This window comes from Eretmochelys imbricata, chromosome 2, assembly GCF_965152235.1.
Source record: "Eretmochelys imbricata isolate rEreImb1 chromosome 2, rEreImb1.hap1, whole genome shotgun sequence".
Lineage (NCBI taxonomy): Eukaryota > Metazoa > Chordata > Testudines > Cheloniidae > Eretmochelys > Eretmochelys imbricata.
The window spans coordinates 61,956,504-61,977,470 of NC_135573.1; the positions used below are offsets into that span (position 1 = coordinate 61,956,504).

Consider the following 20,967-nt stretch of genomic DNA (forward strand, 5'->3'; position numbering starts at 1 on the left):
TGTAAAACCAAAACCAAACCAAACAAACAAACAAAAGAAAGAACGAAAAAAAAATAACAGTATGGTAGATGAATCATAGGCAGTGAGGAAGAACAACCTCTGTGCTGGGAGATAGTTTTTGAATATCCACATCTTATGAGGCATTTAATTTTTTGAGAACGACATCTGTTAATTCTCTTTTTATAAAAGCAGCAGATCATATCAAATGTGATTGAAATAACAATGGAGGTGGCTAAACTTTAATAGTGTCTTTTGTCATATACGGTGTTCCAGACAAATACTTTTATGAAACAAACTAGATACACGTCTGCATACAATGCATATTTATTATATACACAGCCTCTTAATCTATTGAGGTGAATGGAAACCCTTTTTATGGATTCTTTTATCATTAATGCAGTTTTTTTCATATTGACCTTTTTTCTGAAGTTAAGAACAAAAATGTTACTTGCGATGAAATGACTATTTTAACAAAATATCTTAGATTTCTGTTTTCTCTGTGCTACTTTAATGGGGGCTTTTTGTCTCTGAGAGTAATCATTTGGAGAGCTTTGTGTGGCTAATAATTTCTGCAGTGCAACTTTGTTGTCCCAAATCTGGATATATTGGAACCAATTCTGTCAGATTGCTCCTTTTGTCAAGCCCTTTTAAACATCAATAGTATTTATTTAATGTTGTCATCTTAAAAAAATAGAGCAGTAATTCTGATTCAGTGTGAAACTGGACTGCTCATTGGTTACCAAATAAAAGCTTATTATTCACATGTTGTAAATGAAATGAGCATAAGTTCTCTGTGTTAGGATTCATTTTAGAATTCACTCCAGTTTTGTTTAGGGAGGGACAGGAAAACTCTTGGATTATGCATTTTGGCTCAAATATGTACTGAAGTATCAATCTTGTGACCACTCTTCTTTTAAAACATTTTTCTCTCCCTTGTTTGACCAAAAGGGGAAAGAGCAAAGGTGACTGCCCAGTTCTGTCAAAAAGATATCTAATATTTGAGTTACAGTGATTTTATTTGTAACATTGACAAGTGTTAAACAGTTTGAAACAATATTAGCTAGAAAAACATTCAGACCAAAATGTGGTTTACAAGTGGTAAACCTTTAATCTGTTTTCAATAATAGATGTTAAAATCCACAGCTGGCTTAGAAAGCAATAGCTTTTTTTGTGGGCTGTAATTTGATGCTAATCACATACTGAATGCAAATGTTTGTTTTTATTTGCTTTCAGTGTATGCTGGAGAAAGTTGGAAAATGGAATTTTGATATGTTTCTTTTTGATAGGCTAACAAATGGTAAGTTCACTTTTATTGCAGATATTCTTTTAAGCATGCTGTGCTGTTCTTAGGTAGGTTTCTTTCTACCATAAACTATCCATTAACATTTCACTTCATTTTCTGTGGGGAGGAATCGTACTTCTTGATTATACTTTAAAAAGTACAAATTTATTATCCTAGTGTTGTGACTAATAAAAGGCTTTTGGATAGTTGGCACTTTTAGTTTGAAAGCCTAGACTATGTGACCTGAAATCTAGTCTTAGTTACATTGCAGTAGTATTACTACTTACATCACCATATCCTTGAGTTGGTGTAATAGACCCCCTCAAGTGTTTGCTTCATAGCGTAATTATTCTTTTTCTTTATCAAAGATCTTTTAAAACGTTTGAAACTCAACACTTAAAATCTGTGCTGCTTAGTTATAGAAAGCCATTAGTGTATATGGATTATGTCCACTAGGTGAATTATGCCAAATATGTCTTTTCCCCTGAGGAATTTAGTGTAAAGTCAGAATAGTTACAGTATAATAGAATACAGTATAAAAAGCAGAACTGTGCATTATAGTCAGGAAGCTTTATAGAAGAGATGGGGCTTTAGAAGGTTTTGAAGGAGAGTAGGATTTAGGCATCCATAAAGTGGATCTAGGTGGTGCGGTAGGTATAGGGGCACCATAGAAGAAATAAATAAATCAACAGTGGGCAAAGGAAATGGTTGGAATAGGTGAGTATACAGACTTCAGAGAGCAGAGAGGGTTGGTGGGGGACTGTAGAAAGAGTTGATGGCAGAGAAAAGGTATATTGAAGTTATGGATAGCTTGGTAATTGGAGAGTAGACATGGAGCTTGATGCAAAAGTAGTAAAGCCAATGTAGGGAATCAGGTGGAGATAGGGTAGAGGTAGGGTAAGGTTGTCAGTAGATTGGAGGAAAGCGAGATGGGCATGTGAGAAACCAGCAAGTAGGAGATTATGGTAGACAATAAAATGAAATGGTTAGAGCATGGCTTAACATCTTGTTATACAAATGGAGAGAAAGGGATGAATTTTTAAAATATTGGAAAGGAATTGGTGGTGAAGGAATAGTTGGGGGAAAGAAGGATCGAAGATGACACAAGCTTTCATGTCTGGGAAATAGAAGGAGGGATAGTTGTGATGGTAACAATGATGAAGTAAAGGAGAAGAGGAGAAAGTTTTCGGGGAAAGATGAGCTCTTTCTTAATAATATTTTGTTGTGTTGGGACACCCTAGAGAAATGTGGAACTGGGTTGAAGAAGAATGGCTGGTAGTATATGGGACCACCAAAGAGAAATAGAAGAAAAAAAGGGCCATGGGCAGCAATCTGAGGGACCTTGTCAGAGGGTTAGACCTTGAAAAGAAACATTAAAGAATCAACCCAGCAAGGTCAGGGGCAACCCCCAAAGAATAGGATTCTGTCTTTCTTCTGTTGAAGGAAAGGTCTCGGCATCATATTTTATATTTTCATCTAGTGGAAGAAAATCAGTTTACTTTTTATCCATTCTTGTTATGGTTTCATTTGTCTCAAAAGTGAGTCTCATTAAGATAAGGAGCATGAGAGCTTTTTTACATGAGAAAGTTGCATGGGTGTAATTTAAGATGTGAATTTAAATAGATACAGTAACTCCTCACTTAACATTGTAGTTATGTTCCTGAAAAATGCTACTTTAAGCGAAACGATGTTAAGCAAATCTAATTTCCCCATGAGAATTAATGTAAATGGGGGGGTTAGGTTCCATGGAAATTTTTTTTGCCAGACAAAAGACTATATTTTAAATATATATATATATATACACACACATATACACAGTGTAAGTTTTAATTAAACAATTTAATACACAGCAATGATGATTGTGAAGCTTGGCTGAGGTGGTGAAGTTGGAGGGTGGAAGAGGGTGGCATATTTCCCAGGCAATGCCTTGCTGCTAAATGATGAACTAACACTCGGCTGAGCCCTCAAAGGTTAACACATTGTTGTTAATGTAGCCTCACACTCTACAAGGCAGCATGAATGGAGAGAGGGGGAGACACGCACCGTGTGTGTGTGTGTGTGTGTGTGAGAGAGAGAGAGACATGCATTGCCCCTTTAAGTACGCTGAACCCACTCTAAGTACATTGTCTTTTTAAGTACATCGGCAAGTTGAGACTCCCTCCGTCCTGAGCCCTGTGGTGTTCCCCCCCCAGCTCTGTGGAGATGGGGGTACAGGAGTGGAGAGAGGGGGACACCTGATATTAGCACCCCTCTTTCCCCCTGCTTGCACTGCAAGCAGGAGGCTCCCAGGAGCAGCTCCAAGGCAGAGGGCAGGAGCAGCACATGGTAGTGGGGGGAGGGACAGATGAACTGCCAGCAATTGATAGCCTGCTGGGCGGTTTCTGCACAAGGAACTTAGGGGAGTGGGGAGCTGATGGGGGGCTGCTGGTCCACGCTGGTTCCAAGCCCCCACTAGTTAGCTCCAGTGGGCTGCTTTTTCTGCAAGAAGTGGACAAAGCAGGTGGCTGCCAAACAATGTTATAAGGGAACATTGTGCAACTTTAAATGAGCATGTTCTCTAATTGATCAGCAACATAACAACGAAACATTAACTGGGACGACTTTAAGTGAGGAGTTACTGTATAGTTAATGTGGTGCAAAAAGCTGTGGCTGTGTCTGCACTTGAGTTAGGTCAACATGAGGCGTGAAAAAACCACGTCCCTGACTGACATAGCTATGTCAACCTAACCCCCAATGTAGATGCAGCTGTGTTGAGAGAAGAATGCTTCCATAAACATAGCTAACTTTGGGGATGTGCTATTCTTACACTGATGGAAAAAACTCTTCCTTTGATATAGGCCAGGTATACATGCAAAAGTTAAATCAGCCCAGCTATATCACTTGGGTGTGAAAAATCCACATCCCTGAGTGATGTAGTTAAGCCAACCTAACCCCCAGTGAGGACAGTGATAGGTGGACAAAAGAATTCTTACATCAACTTAGCTACTCCCTCTTGGGAAGGTGGATTAATTACAGCAATGGGAGAATCCCCCCCCATCGCTGTAGTGTCTACAATGAAGCACTACAGCAGCCCAGCTGCAGCTGTGCCAGTGTTATGTTTGAGGTGTAGACTAGTCAATAGACTATGGGGGTTCTGTCAGCGTAGCTACACAGACATAGCTATGCTGATATGTAGATGCACACTATGTGATACTCTTACTTTGCTATAAGAATGGTTTACTGCATCTTAGCTCAGAAGTGGGCAAACTACGGTGGCCCATGGGACCGTCCTGCCCAGCCCCTGAGCTCCTAGCCTGGGAGGTTCGCCCCCAGCCCCTCCCCTGCTGTTCCCTCCCCCGCAGCCTCAGCTTACTGTGCCTCGGCACAATGCTCTGGGTGGCGGGGCTGCGAGCTCCTGGGGAAGCACAGCTGCAGGGCCCGGCCTGACCCGGTGCTCTGTGCTGAGCGGTGGCTTGGCTGGCTCCAGTCGGGCGGTGCGGCTGTAGCGCTGCCAGCCACCGGTGCTCCAGGCAGGGCAGTAAGGGAGCAGGGGGGTATTGGATAGAGGGCAGGGGAGTTTGGGGGGTGGTCAGGGGCGTGGATAGGGGTTGGGGCCATCAGAGGGCGGGGAACAGGGGGGTTGAATGGGGGCAGGGGTCCAGGGAGGGGACAGTCAGGAAAGAGAAGGGGGGTTGGATGGGGTGGTTGGGGGCAGTTAGTGGTAGGGGACAGTTAGGGGCGAGGGGTCCGGGGGTGGTCAGGGGACCGAGAACAAGGGAGGTGGGTGGGGCAGGGTTCCCAGGGGGGCCATCAGGGAACAGTGGGGGTTGGATGGGGCATGAGTCAGGGGGTGAGAAGCGGAGGGGGGGCGGGGTCGGATGGGACGGGGGCCAGGCCATGCCTGGCTGTTCGGGGAGGCACAGCCTCCCCTAACCGGCCCTCCATACAGTTTCAGAAACCCGATGCGGCCCTCAGGCCAGAAAGTTTGCCCGCCCCCGTCTTAGCTTAAATCAGTTAGGAACAGGTTTCACTAAACTGAAACAAGACTTTTATATAGAAACAAGTGTGCACATAGCCTTTTTGGACCACTATATCAGTATCTGTGCAAAAGCAGATTCCGGTTATACCAATACTTTTTTGAGGAGACAAGCCCGAACTGTGCCCCCTATGTCTCATATGGACAGGATGGATTGATTTAGTGAATTTAAATTACTTTGATTTAAATCAGTCCACCCTGTTCACATGAGCCATAGGAGGCATAGCAAAGGCTTGTCTACTCAAAGTGATTTGAATAACTGATTTTTAGTTTTCACTTAAATTAGCAAACAGGAAACCTTGATTTAAATAGTCAGTTTTAACCTATTTTTTGCATTTGTACTTGTTAGTTATTTTTCTAAATTGGTATAATTTGTTACTACTTTTTGCTGACCATTAGGATACACTATATCTACATATATTTGTCTAAGCAATTAGGGAGCTTAACATACAGTTATTCAGTCTTAATTTTTACATTTTATTACATTAGAAAATGGTGAATGATGTTATTTAATAGAAGTTTCATTTTTCACTTGTGATTTTGTGTCAAACTGCATTTGGGTGGAAATTGGAAATCAATTAAAAATGCACAAAATAGCATTTTAGAATTGTTTTATTGAACTAATACAAACAATAAAATGGGCTGGATAAATTAGGAAAAAAGTAAGCTTATCAAAACATGTTTTTGTATTTAAAACTGATTAATTAAACAAAGGAAATGTTATCCGTAGTTAGTGAATTTAAATTATTGTTTCTGATGACCATGTCGTTAAGGGTTTTAGATCTAGTATATCTTACCTACTCACACCTAGTTCTTATTCATAGATTAGAAGAGGAAACCAAGCTTTTGTGGTTTTTCAACTCCCAGTTAGTTTCTCAGCTTCAAATGAACTAGTTATTGAACTGAGTTGAATAACCTGAAATGAAGGAAATATTCTCTTTGCCCCTGCAAAAGAGGCTACTGCTATGAAAAGCTGGTTTAACACATCAATAAACTCTGGTTCTTCTTCTAGTGCTCGTTCATGTCCATGCCATTGTAGATGTGTGTACTTACTACATGCTCCGGTGCTGGAAGTTTTTCCCTCGGGGGTATCCGTAGGGGATCGGCTCTGGCGCCCTCTGGAATGGCACCAGCATAAGGGGCGCCACAGGCTCCCCTCTCCCTAGTTCTTTCTGACTGCCAGTGATGGTGCTGAAACATCTCCTTGCCTCGGCGAGCATTCCTTCTCAACTGTGTCTAGTTGTGATTCTCTGTATATAGTTCTTAGGAAGTTTGTATAGTTTATTAGTACCCTTAGTGCATAAGTTAGAAATAGTTAGTTAGCCCCCTATGGGACTTAGCCTAGGGATGGGGCATGCCCCGATCCCCAGACTTCAAGCCTTACTTTGGAGCCCCCATACACGATATTCTACAACGACAATGACCAGCTGCGGCCCTATCCAGCTGTCCTGCCAAAGATGGTGTTGCACTTCCTTGTTAACCAGGATATCTTCCTACTGGTGTTCTGTCTAGGGCTTAGGGGTCTTCAGCTGCCTTCCTGGTGCATGTTTCTATTCAGGACATCTGCAGGGCTGCAATGTGGTCTTCGGTACACACGTTCACGATGCCATCACCCAGGAAGTCAGAGATGATGCTGGGTTTGGCAGAGCTGTGCTGCAATCGACACGTCCATGAATTCTTACCCATCTGGTGGTGCTGCTTGGGAGTCACCTACAATGGAATGAACATGAGCAAGCACTTGAAGAAGAAAAGACAATTATCTTTCGTAACTATTGTTCTTCGAGATGTGTTGCTCATGTCCATTCCATGATCCACTCTCCTTCCCCTCTGTCGCAGTTCCGGGAATAAGAAACTCGGGAGAGCGGGAGGGGAAGCCGGCGACGCCCCTTATACCGGTGCATACGTGCATCACTCCAGACGATGCCAGAGCTGGTCCCCTACTGATACCACTGAGGGAAAAATTTCCGGCACCAGTCCATGTGGTGAGCACACATACCTACTATGGAATGGTCGTGAGCAACACGTTTCAAAGAACTCCCTTTACAAAATGTAACCGTCTTTTCCATGTGCTTTCACCATTTTATTGTTCTTACTTTCTTTAAACTTTTGGCAGCAAACATTTACTGCTTGAATATATTACTACTTAAATTTTTGTAGACTCTATTAAAATCATTTAAGTTTAGGTCTTAACGTAGGTCGTCAAATTTAGTATTAAATAGGTTTATTTTTAAAATGAAAAGTATATCTAATAAATAAAAATCTGATTTAAAAAAAATAATTGATTTTTATCCACCCTGGATATGGTGCATTCCCATTCTGTCATCCTGGAAGTCATTTTAGATTAGCAGTCCAGTTCTTTGAAGCTGTATGGGGAGAGTGTTGCACATACATCTTTCGGTGATTTTTCCCATACAAACTGAATACAGCAGAGTACTTCTAGATAAATGCCTCTTAAAGGAATAGACTTCAAAAGAACATCTTGTCCTAGTGTTGGGAATAAGAGCTTTTTGGGGAAGTGGTACCAAAATGACATGCACACATGTGGTGAAGCATGACAATAAGTTATACGGGGTGGGGAACTTTGTGCTTCTGAGTAGAGCACCTAGCACACTGAGTGGCTGTGTAACTGGTTGTTAAAGTGACACTGTCAAAGTAATGACAGGTTTCAGAGTAACAGCCGTGTTAGTCTGTATTTGCAAAAAGAAAAGGAGTTCTTGTGGCACCTTAGAGACTAACCAATTTATTTGAGCATTAGCTTTCGTGAGCTGCTGAAGTGAGCTGTAGCTCACAAAAGCTTATGCTCAAATAAATTGGTTAGTCTCTAAGGTGTCAAAGTAAATATGCCAAAAACTGATCTTGTTGTCAGTGTTGTGTGTTTAATTTGCAAGCCTTCCTTACTGACTCTGAAATTTAAAAAAAAAAAAAAAGAAATCAAATGTATGATATGGAGTATTTCAGCTCCTAGTAAACAAATGATCATAGCAGTTGCTTTATAGTACTACAAATTTCATAGCAAATGGCACATTTGTATATTCTTTGATTTCTGGTTTCAGCGTGGATTACTTTTTCAAGAAAACACATGTTGGAATAACTAAATGTAAGGTGTTCAACTTGGGGCAGTTGCCAACATTGATTATTTTTTTTGCCTTAATTACCTCTGTGTTCCTTTTCTAAGCAATAAACCTACTTAGGTGGATTGCAGGTTAATTGTTTTTAAAGGTACAGTGCTACTGAAAATGGACTTTTTAATTTTTTTTTAATATTGAGTGAGACTCCTCATTGCACAGTTTATTGCTGATAGTGGATATATTGAGAATCACTAGGGGAAATTGTTAATGGACGAGACCAATTAATGCTTACAGAATTCTTATACTTTTCAATCTGTTTGCATAACTTTTGAATACAAAAACTTTTAAATAATTTTTCCCTTGTGATGGAAGCGCTAGTTTCATCTTTTTTTAAATGAATTAATATTTGTATTTTATTTTTAGGAAACAGTCTAGTCAGCTTAACCTTCCACCTGTTTAATCTTCATGGACTGATAGAACACTTCCACTTAGATACGATGAAACTTCGTAGATTTTTAGGTAAATATATTATAGTCTTTTGTTAAAGTGAACATTACTCCTTAACTCCATTTTAAAAGATACCTTTTGAAGTACTGCTTAGAGTTTAGCAAGAAAGTTTGAACAGTGCTGATTTGAAGCTGATTCCTATAATGGTAGTATTGTCATACTGTGTGCACTTACAAATTTTGGAAATAGCTTAATTTTAATAATAGAATTAGGGAGGTGAAGGAAAAAAATTTCTGCAAAAATCAGTTACATTAAGTTTGGCAAAAAAAATTGATTTTGCCCAAGAATGTGTGAATTTCATGATGTGTCACAGTTGTATGCAACGGATTATGAAGGCTGAATTTCACATCACAAATGAGGGAAGAGGAGATAGTGAGAATATTATTGAAATATAATAGTGGTTTTGACCTTGGTTTCTGAAAAGAAACATAGTTTGTCTTTATCTAACCTGTAGTCATCGCCAGTTCAGAAGTACCAGTTGCTGAACCCATTTCTGCTCAGGTCTTTTTAGTAGTATAGAAAAGGATCCCATCTTGCTCCACTGATGTAGGAATTAATGCTACTTTCTTAAAGTTGTACAGGGATGTTTGGGACCTTCATGAGGTGATGCTGTATTGTGTATCCTTGGAGAAAGGTGTAAATTAATGTTACTTTTATTTGACAATGGGAGAGCAGCTGTTTAATTGTTTATGGACTTGTATTTCTGTATGCTAATGTCCTTGACACAGACCCTGGAATGAGATGGTTCCTTCTTGTTTTTGCACAAGAGTCACCGTGTGGTGCAACATCTCACTTGTCAGTGATGTCCTGGGATGCCTTTACCACGACTTGTTGCACCAAGACCAAAGACTTATCCCTCACATTGCCTGTTTTCCCCTATATCCTCCAACTCAGTCTGAAGGAAAGACTAATTCTTGATTGAGCCAGGAGAAGCAGCTCTCTGTTCCCTTTGGGAGGTTTTCTCAGGAGGCTCGATCTGTTTGATACAAAGCATGTTTTTGTGGTTATGAAGTTTGAAAAAGCAAGGATAAATGGGACTCAGAGGATTTTTCCCCTCCCCCAGACAGAAAGGACAGGAAGGAGTCCAGTCTGTTCATCAGTCTGTTCAAATTAAATCTCTGCTTTACAGGTTCCCTAGCAGTTCCTCCTAATAAATGACTGATTTCTCCTTAAGTGGATTCAGGGTCTGTGGTCGAAACAAACACATCAGCTGTCCTCAAAAACCTGTAGACTGGAAAGTGAAGAGAGTATCTAGGCGAACGTCTGATTTTAGGCTGTCCAGTTTGTCACTGTGACAAACTGTTTGTCTTGTCTCCTTGGTCATCCCCTGGTTATCTGAGGTTCAGCTAGGGAGGGGACTTTATTTCATTTTTAAAATCAGTTTGGAATAACCTATCTAAATGTCTTCAGGTAATCAGTAACCTCAGCCACATAGATTCTCTTGGGTCATCTGCCAACATATTCAACAGCTCCATAGTTGTCAGGAGGGCTGTCTGAGTTAGGCTGTTATTGGGGAGAAAGACAAGCTTTCATTCTAGCATGGAATGGCTCCCCTCCCTTCCAAGGATATTCCCACTTTTTAGAGTCTTCCTTAATTCTATCCTAGCATATCTGGATAGTGAGAAAATATTCTAATTATAGCTGCTGACAAGATGAACCAAATCCAGTCTTGGATGCAGCTTCCAGGAAGAGGCCTTCCTCTTCTGGCTGTTCCCTAGGCCAATTTCCAGAAGGTTGCAATTTTTTTAGAAACCAAAAGACCGTTCAGATTGTTTCAGTCCTCTCCCAAGATCATTTCTGATTACTTGAGGTCACTCCAAAGTTTTACCTCCAGTGTCCATTTTTTCAGTCCCACTGGGCTCTCAGCATTTCAGGCATATGGGTGCTCTCTGTGGTACCTAGAAACTACTTTGAGATCTTCTGTCTCCCCCATTCTCCTGTTTGCAAATTCATCTCCAGACTCTAGCTTCATCAGTCAGAGAAGACACATATCAAATGTGTTGTCAGACCACTGTTTCTCCGGAAATGGAACCATGACCCTTTTTTTTTTTCAAATAACAAGTGTGTTACCCTAGGATCGTTGCAATAATCAGTAAGTTGAGGTGAGTGGAGGAGGATTTGAGACTTCAAGTGGCTGAACCAGTTTATGAAGCAGCAGAAATTCTGGATGGAGACATTCTGAACTGCCCTCTCATCCATGGAGATGGGGTATGGGTGGCCATCTAAATGGGAGCATTATGTTGTCTTGCTAGATAAGAGTAACAGAAATAAACATTTTTGTCTCCTGTGTGAGGTGTTAATTTGTGCAAAACAGTCATAACCTGTATTTGCTTCCAATCTTTTGACATTACATAAGCCCTGAGGACGTTCACCAGTCATGGTACCAGTTACAACTGCATTCAGGCAACAGGACTTGATGATAGGACACTGAATGATCCTGGCAGGTACCACGGAAAGGCAGTGGGATTTCTGCATCAACAACTCAATCCACTTCAAAGCCTCTCACCTCCTGTGTGTTCAGAATGCTCTGAGAAACCACTTAAGTAGATTGTTCAACAGTCGCCTTGAGTGGTCTCTTTGTCCAGATATGGCCAGGTTCATTTTCCAGTGGTGGGATATACCACTGATAGACCAGTTTGCTACAAAAATCAATAGGAAGTGTCACCAGTTTTGTTTTCAAGCAGGTCACAGCCCTAGGTCTCTGATGGATGTTTCTCTCTGCCTTAGTCAGACAGACTCCTGTATGCATTTCCTCCAGGTCCACTCGACTTAAGCTGACAGCTCTGCCGTGTCTGTGGCAACATTGGTTTTCCACTCTAACTCTTTCACACAGAGCTCATCTGACACTGCCTGATCTCCAAGAACATGATTGCCTCCTCCACCCCAATCTGCAGGGCCTGAGAACCTTGAAGCTCCATGGTGAACTCGAAGAAATTTGTTTAAAGGAGGTCCACGATGTGCTTTTAAGTAATGGAAAACCTTCTATGAGGTATAGTTACTAGCAAAGTGGAAGAGATTCTCCATCTGGTTACAGCAGAAAGGCATTTCCTTGGTCCAGGCTCTGATCCATCATGTGTTGGACATCTGTTTTACCTGAAGCAACAAGGTCTTGCCATTAGTTCTGTCAAAGTCCATTTGGCAGATGTCTTGGAGTTCTACCCACCAGTTGACAACCACCCTAATGGATCCTCGTTTGAATCATTGGCAACTTGTTCATTACTTCATCTCTCCATGAAGGTGGCATTTTTGGTCTCAATCTCCTCATCCAGGAGAGCTCTGGTTTCTGAACCTCCATATACGGTCTTCTACAAGGACAAGGTTTATCTGTGTCCTCATCTGAAGTGAGTCACCAATGTGGTGTCTCACTTTCATATTAATCAGGCTATATATTTACCAACTTCCTTCCCTAAACCTCATAATCATAGTGATGAGGAGACACTCCACACACTGTACTTCAGAAGAGCATTAAGCTTTTTACCTGGCCAAAACTAAACAATTTAGGTCATTGTCACAGCTGTGGCAATTGTGGACAGAATGAAGAGCTTTCCAGTCTATTTTCAGAGGATTTTGTTGTGGCTTTCCACTTGCATTTGTTTGTGTTCTGACTTGGCTAGTATAACTCCACAGAGTAGGGTGTTAACACATGCAACAAGATCTCATGCAGCCTTTGGGGCCCAGGTGATTATTCTGGACGTTTGCAAAGTAGTGATTTGGTCTTCAGTACACACCTTTGCTTCACATCATGTCATCTTTCAGTGTTCTAGAGATTATGCCACTTTTGGGCATGTGGTCCTGCAATCCTTATCCTGGTAGACTCTGATCTCACTGCCAGATCAAACAGCTTCTGAATGAAATGGAAGGGACATGTTGTAATCACTTGAAGAGAAAACGGTTACTAGCCTATTCTGTAATGGTTGTTCCTTGAGATGTGTTACATATGTCCATTCCACAACCCACTCTCCTTTCTATTTCTATCAGACTCTGTCTGGCGAGAGGGACTGAGGAGGTGGCTCTTTATACCTTCATGTGATGGCACGAGGTAACAGAGGGCTTGTGCTGCCCCAGTGGGTTACCGTTAAGGGGAAAATCTCCAACAGGTGCGTGCGCACCCAGTGCACAGTTGAAGTGAAATTATAGAATAGATTACTAACCATTTTTTTTTGTTTGTTTGTTTGCTATAAACTAGTTCCCTTGTACTGATTCCACTCAAGTGACCTTCCACATATTGTAATTGCAGTGCTTAAGGAAAGCAAGAAGGACTTGGAAAGGCAAGCGAAGACAACAGTCTGGTTCATATGGGGCTAGTGGCTGGACAGTGGTCAGGAAGGAAAGACTTCTTCACATGTACTGAAACTAAAAGCAGAACAGCTAGCTCTTCTGTCCCTGATGGGTTGCTGTAGGGTACCATTTTCTGATCAAGGCCCACCAGTGTGATGCGTGGATTGCCTAAATTATCTATGAGGGACACAAAAGATTAGCAGAGGTGTCAGCCCTGCTGTTCTGATTAATAGAATCAACTTCCATACGTGTGTTCCAGGTTGCCTCAACGTTCAAGCAGACTGGCTTAGCAGAGAGAGAGACTCCTGCTAAGGAGGTGGTTGCTCAGTAAGATCATAATATTCCAGATCATAACATTGTGATCAAAGTTGAATAACTTGATCTCCAGGATGACTTTATACTAAAACTTGTGTTAGCTTAAAAAATATTGCGTGACCACATAAAACCTTTGTGTGAGAGTACTGGAGATGGTTCTACTTAAACAAATTTGATATGTGAACTTTATATATGTCTTATCAAAAATGTCAATTTGTGATATTTATATTGTTTTCTTTTTTAAATTGCCATTTTAATTAAACCCAGATGTTTGTTTTCTTTATATAGTTATGGTTCAAGAAGATTATCATAGTCAAAACCCTTATCATAATGCAGTTCATGCTGCTGATGTGACTCAGGCCATGCACTGTTATTTAAAAGAACCTAAGGTAGGATATACAAATTTGTTTTACATAACGTGTAAAGGTACAAATATAATGTTTGTATTTTCTTAATGTTCCTTAAAACCATAAAGATTTTAAGCTACTGGGGAAAAAAACCTCTGCTCCAAGAATTATGCACGTCATTGAGTCAGAAGCTGGCAGTAGAGACCCAAATAACTCAGTTTTTCAAAAGCTGATATATCATTTATGCTTAGTTCACCTTGGATACTAATGAACAAAGATCCTCTGCCAGATGCAGATTGTAGCAGTGTACAAGAGTTGTCTGTCCTTTCTTCTTTCGGAAAGGGCCATTGTGAAAGGGAGATACCTAGCAGAGAGAGCTCTACATAAGGAGCTGAGCAAAGCTAACAATTGTCAGAGGTAACTTTAATTGCTGGTACTCTGGTATAGGCTACACACTAGACAGGAAACTTCAGGGAAAAATGCTACTTTCTGATTAGATTAGAGAAGTCCCATGATGTACTGTAGCCAGTTGGAAACCAGCTATCTAGTTCAACTCTGATTTTTTTTTATCGGTTTGGTTTATTCTTGTAGAGTAATAGTGGTCTGCACTACTCTTGCATAGTGTCTGGTCTAAGATCTCAAAGAACTTACAAATATTAATTAAATAAAGTTTGTAATGTTCTGGGAGGTAGGTAAGTATTTTATTTATATTTTTGTCATGCCTAGAGATCTCAATTAAGAGTGGGGCCCTGTTGTACTAGGGTGCTATATGATCACATAGTAGAAAACAGTACCTACCCTGATTAGCTAAACTGTCTGAAGCTTCAAGGTGGCAATCATTTGCCTGCATGCTATCTATAGCATTGCATTAAGGTTGGTGGGATTCCGTACAAGATTGAGGCCTCTCATATGAGACAAGATGCAACACATGACTTGACAACCAAAAGGAGGGAGGAAGATGAGGGTCATGAAAATAAGATCATGCAGTTATATATTTAGCCATTCACAGCTAGGTGCTTTCTGGAGGTAACAAATTTTATTTTACAAAGGATTCAGGTGTTATCCCCTTCTGTAGGTGACCATATTTTCAAAATGAAAAAGTGAAATCCTTTTGTGGTGACACTTTCTAGGGTTGTGAAATATTCATACAACACTGCACTTTTGTGGGATGGTGGGGAGGGCAGGGAAGAGGGTGTTCTTGAGTCATTACTCCCAACTTCTGATTCAACAATGACATGCATATTTCTTGAAGTGGAGGATTTTTCCAGCAGGTCAGTGTTCTAAAATACCTCATCATGAAACACTGGACAAGCGTCATAAGCACTGAGCAAAAGAAAAGCTTTGATAATGTCCACATTATGACTTTTCACTCCTCCAAATGCTGTTTATCACTCCAAACACTTATTCCCCTGAACTATTTGTTAGTGGTAAAAAGAGAAAATTCTATTTGGTTCAGAAATATATCTCTGTCATTTAGCAAAATGAAAAAAAAAAAACAGCTATCCCAGAAATTTCCAGGGACACCCCGGGCAGCGTAAAAAAAATTTAATTGCCATGGCCACAGAAATCTTTCCTTACCCAAACTGCCAACCCCAGTTAACAGTCACTGATGGTATCACAGATTTCTGGGCTGGTCAATAAACTAGCATCTGAATTTTTTGTTGGTCTTCCAGCAGTCAGGTGGCTTGGCACAGGTTTTTCTTGTTGGTATAATGGTAAATAAGTATTATTAATGCATGGTTATCAAGTGATGCATTACCACTAATGATGATTTGAATTCAAACAGCTTTTTACCAGGGTACATTGGTAGCTTATCATTGGTCTGCCCATATTTGCACTTTGTCATCTCTTTTCTACCCTGTTCCTTCTTTTTTGTTTTCCCTGTGAAAAGCTCTTTGTTGCGGGACTCTGAAATTTGAGAGCTTACTGGGTGCCGTCCTCTATTTCCCTACCCTTCTCCCCTTTTTTTCCCAATAGGGGTAGGAAATGGGATTGTGACAGAAGATGGAAACTACCCAATGAACAGTTCTGACAATATCTGAGGCATATAGAGCCTTAACTTGCTTAAATAAAAAACATCTTATGTTGAAATGATATTATCTGCATTAAAACTAGAGGAGAAATAGCAGGACCTTTTGCTGACCGTGTACACATTAAGATCGGCTCGGAAGATGAGTTGGACAACTAACTTGAAGAAATAACCTCTTTCAAGGATTTTTAATTTAAACAGGGATTTTGAAATACTCTCTGGTTGATAATGGAGTAGCTAACAATTTGAGCGACAGTTCTAGCTATCATAAATATTTAAATAGTTATTGTGTCTATCTAGATATTATCGATGAGGTCGGATGAAATTGATTTGAGCCTTTAACTCCTGTAGGGTAATTACTCTTGGATTGCCTTGTACAATTGTTGCTATTAAACTTTTTTTAAAAGTTCTACTAGTACCCTCACCTCCTTCTCTGCATTCGCCTTTCTGTTATGGTGCTCTTCCTTCATAGCACTATGTGAAAGATGAAATTGAATGGTCATTTTTGGGACCTTTTTCCAGGGACTGAATGCTAGCTATGAAAAGCTAATCAGAATTTTTTCACCTGTGAATGTTCCCATGAATAATACTGTTACATTTATTACAGCTTTCCAAATCTCTCACTCCATGGGATGTTCTGCTCAGTTTAATTGCAGCTGCCACACATGATTTGGATCATCCAGGTGTTAATCAGCCTTTCCTTATTAAAACAAACCATTACTTAGCAACTTTATATAAGGTAAGTGAAAATATCATACTTATCAGAACCAGATTTGAGTATCTTTTCAGTATAGAATTATATTAACAGTGAAATTGCTAATGTACTCACTTAATAGTAGACTTGAACCTGGGATTTTTGTCCCATTGAGTGAAAAAAATAAATACAAGCTATTAATGTAATAGAAGTATTAAAAAGTTTGAAAATCATGAACCTTTTTAAGAGGCATATAGACTGTAGTGTAAAACTAATAAAATCTTTTAAAGTGACACCAGTAATTTTGTTTCTGTTTTGCAGAATATCTCAGTATTAGAAAACCACCACTGGAGATCAGCAGTAGGGTTGTTGAGAGAGTCTGGTTTATTTGCACATATGTCATTAGAAAACAGGTCTGTATTTTTTTATACAGAGAGTGTACACTATATGAAGTTACACACAATGTATTATCCATGGCATCAGACAACTTTGTAAACAAGTGTTCTGTTAAAATATTACATAGCAATTCATAATCCTAGCTGAATATTCAGATCAATTTGAAGATTTAATGGGTGGTATGAGCCTCGCAGGAACAGTTAATTATTCAGTATACAACTTGGAAACTAGTATTTATTGTGAAAACTGTGTGATGGAAGTGTATTCATTATACAAACATTTGATTAGATTGAAAGAAAATATTAACTGACTAGTAAGAGATAATTGTATTTTGTGACCTAAACAGTAACTCATGATCTGTATTTTTAAATTGCAGCTCTTTTCATCTTCTTTAACAATAGCTAGAATTTAGCTTAAAAATATATGCAGTAAGTTTCTCTCTTCCTGAGAGCTACCTGTGAAATGTCAGAGTATTTTTATAAATATTGTAGTTTTTAAAAATTTTATATAAACATTTGAAAGTGCTGCACTTACAGCCATCATGGCTTACAGTTTATTTATACATTCATATACAGTTGCTGCATTCAACTTAAACGTGTAAATATGATGCTTTAATTTTTTTCCTCATATTTTCATGCCTTTGGGTGTTTTATATCACTAATTTCAGGCAGCTGATGGAAAGCCAGATAGGTGCTCTCATTCTTGCTACAGACATAAGTCGGCAAAATGAATACCTGTCCCTGTTTAGAACCCATTTGGACAGAGGAGACCTATGTTTAGAGGAGGCAAGCCATCGCCACTTCATTTTACAGGTGACTGTTTTGAAACTTCCATACTATTCAGAAGTAAATTGCTTCAAATATCATACTTTTTTTTCCTCCCAGGAAAATGGTCTTCAGCTGCCATGGGTGACCAGTGAAGAGGGGATGTTTTTATTCTTTAGTTGTTTAGATCTTGTAAAATGTCAGGTTGACAGCACTGGAAATTAAGCTCTTATATTTGTTTACAGAAGAGGTGCAGCACAAGTGACCAGTATTTTCCTTATGCTGTTCTGCCAGTGCATATCACCTTCTTTTGGAGGGACCATCTTCAGGGTCAAGAGGGTATTTCTGTCTTGATGCATCATCTTCAATTCTTTCTCTCTGCAGAGAGACTGCCAAGAAGGGCACCGACTGAGATGTTAACTTTCAAAGTAGAAAATGTTGCTGTGCTAGAACAGAAAGTTACTGACCTCACTCTTTCGACCTATTTGAAGCAGCTTATTTGCACGGATAATTTAAAAAACCTCGGTAGGCAGTAACACACCATAGGTGGTTCCTCCTTCACTGCCATACAGTCTGGATGACAACCGGTCAAAATTCAGGATTTCTGCCTCTAAACAAGAAGGCAGCAGGAAGGCGACCTCTGCGACTGCTTTCTGGTTGCCATTTTGATGAGTTTTTACTACAGGCTTACAGAGGATCCATGAACCACTGAGAATGTTAAAGACAAAACTTTAGGAAAAAATACCACTTCTTTGTTAGCAGTCAGTTGACATAATTGATGCTTAGTGTGTGCAAGGCCTGCTTACACAATGAAATGGAGTACCAGCAAGTCCTGCTGAGGCTCCCCAAGATCCTCACTCTGTAGAGGGCAAAACCAGCCCTTTCAGCCTGCACATGTTAGAGAGGAGCTTGCTCAATGAGCAGAGGGAGGCGCAGATGAATCAGAAACGGAGGAGGGGGAATTAGAAATGGAGGTAAAGGTTTTCAGTCTGTCACTGATCCCAGCAGGCAGAAACTGGGTTAACAAATCTTTCAATGAGGTTCAAGTTTTTTGCTCCTCCCTCTAAAGAAAATTCCTAAGAGACTGGTTAAGACTGTTTTATAGTTAGCTTTGGGTCCCTTAGGCAATACTCTACAAGTATATTGTGGGGTATTGCTGTGCTGTTATGAACCCTTGGTTTGTGCTGTCAGATACTTCTCAACAGGGAGGTGTACAGAAGGCTAAAACACTTCCTTTGAGAAAGAGGGACATTAAACTGGAGGGAGGACCCTCTTAAAGAATGCAGAAATCCTGTAATTTCAGATTGGTCATCCTGTCTACAAAAGTACGAACCCAGGGTTTGAACTGTCCCAACCAAGCCATAAACAATACATTTTCTGTTAAGTGGGGATTTATATTTTGTTTTTCAAAAATTAGTAATGCAAGGAAGTAAACTGAACTATACTAACTCAATCCTACTAGGATCTCTGGCATTGAAACTATGCTATTAGTTAATTCTTTAAAATGTCTTATTGCAGTTATAAAATGGGGAGCAGGGATGTTAACTGGCTTTGAAATAGTGTTTTCCTAACAGCTAACTTAATTTTTGGTTAGAGTTAATTAAAATAAATACCGTTTTGTCATTTTATTTCGTATATAAATGTCTTTGTATTGAATGCTCTGTATACAGTGCCTTTGAGAGGTACTTTGTATTTAACTCTCATTCACTTTGTCCAGGATAGAAGTCTGTTTGCCTTCAGTTTTACTTAGCTCTGTTCATGACCTCTTATAATTCTCAAAGTAGCATTCTGTTAGCTAAGTCTAAGATTTTGTCACTGATCTTATTAGCAAAAGTCACGGACAGGTCACGGGCAAAACAGAAAAAGTCACAGAAGCCGTAACCTGTCCCTAACTTTTACTAAAAATATCTTTGACAAAACGTGGATCTGCGGATCCCCACACTACTTCAAGTGGGGAAGCTGCAGGGACTAGGAGCTGCCTGTAGCAGCTGGGATTCCCTGCCACCCACGGGGACCAGGAGCTTGGGCTCCTTCTTAGCAGCCCGGAGATGTATGCCACCCCCAGGAGCTCGGGGGTTCCCCCACTGCTGCCCACTGGGAGCTCGGGGTTCCCCTACAGTGCCACCTTTGGCGTGAGGGAGCTGGAGGTTCCCCCGCTGCCACCTCCCACCACGAGTTGGGGGTGGGTGCCCCACCACCCCCAGTGGCAGAGAGCTCAGGGGTTTCCCCGGCAGCGGCAGGGTGCTCGGGGGGTGTCCCGCCACTGCCCCTGCAGCTCCCTGCCGGCGGGGAAACCCCCACAGCTCCCTGTGGGGGCGGTGGGGGAATTCCCTGCAGCTCCCTGCCGCCAGGGGCAGCGGGGGTACCCCACAGCTTCCTGTCCCAGCAGGCAGCGGGGGACCCTGCAGCTCTGGACCACCGCAGGCTGAAGTCACAGAGGTCGCTGGAATTCATGGATTCTGTGACTCCGGCGACTTCTGTGACTAAATTGCAGCCTTAACTATGGTATATAATTTTAGAGTGAAATGCAAGTGGTTGGGTTTGTTACGCTGATTATAAAAATGCATGAGACGTTATGGAATACAGTAGTTACTCTAGAAATTATGCTGCTTTTTGTATTCATGTTTTTGCATGTAGAAAAAAATTAAAAGTTGTGTAACACAGTATATGTAATTCACTAGATGGCTTTGAAGTGTGCTGATATTTGTAATCCATGCCGGACCTGGGAACTGAGCAAGCAGTGGAGTGAAAAAGTAACAGAGGAATTCTTCCATCAAGGCAAGTAAAAGAATAGAAATATTCTAATCTCATACCAATGAATGTGTAAATGTATCATAAGATGAATATCTGAGAGTCCTAGTGACTTTGTGAGATGAAGGGCTATATAAGTTTAGGACTAAAAGAGGGTTAAAATACTTTTTTTTTTTTTGTGGCTACATTCTTGAAACAGGCTTCTTCTGCTAGTAACAGCTGATGAAGAATCTGCTTTAACTCAATACACTCAAAAGTTTCAGATTCTAGCTGAAATGTATTCCTCACTAGAAAAGATACTTCAAATGAAGGATTGTCTTATAGGGCTGTCAAGCAATTAAAAAAATTAATCACGATTTATCGCATGATTAATCATGCTGTTAAACAATAATGAAATACCATTTATATAAATATTTTTTGATGTTTTCCGCATTTTCAAATATATTGATTTCAATTACAACACAGAATATAAATGTTTTCCGCATTTTCAAATATATTGATTTCAAATACAACACAGAATA

The 20,967-nt window shown here is 40.3% G+C and overlaps 1 protein-coding gene across 5 annotated transcripts in view; it reads left to right on the forward strand.

Moving 5' to 3' along the window:
- Positions 1 to 20,967, forward strand: part of PDE7A (phosphodiesterase 7A) — a 132,462-nt gene that overhangs the window by 107,067 nt on the left and 4,428 nt on the right. For all 5 annotated transcript variants that reach the window (XM_077810201.1, XM_077810202.1, XM_077810203.1 and 2 more), the window contains 7 exons: positions 1,234 to 1,297; positions 8,789 to 8,884; positions 13,754 to 13,854; positions 16,449 to 16,580; positions 16,857 to 16,948; positions 17,599 to 17,743; positions 20,377 to 20,473. In XM_077810201.1, the coding sequence (XP_077666327.1) occupies positions 1,234 to 1,297; positions 8,789 to 8,884; positions 13,754 to 13,854; positions 16,449 to 16,580; positions 16,857 to 16,948; positions 17,599 to 17,743; positions 20,377 to 20,473 (727 nt within the window). The remainder of the gene's footprint in view (positions 1 to 1,233; positions 1,298 to 8,788; positions 8,885 to 13,753; positions 13,855 to 16,448; positions 16,581 to 16,856; positions 16,949 to 17,598; positions 17,744 to 20,376; positions 20,474 to 20,967) is intronic.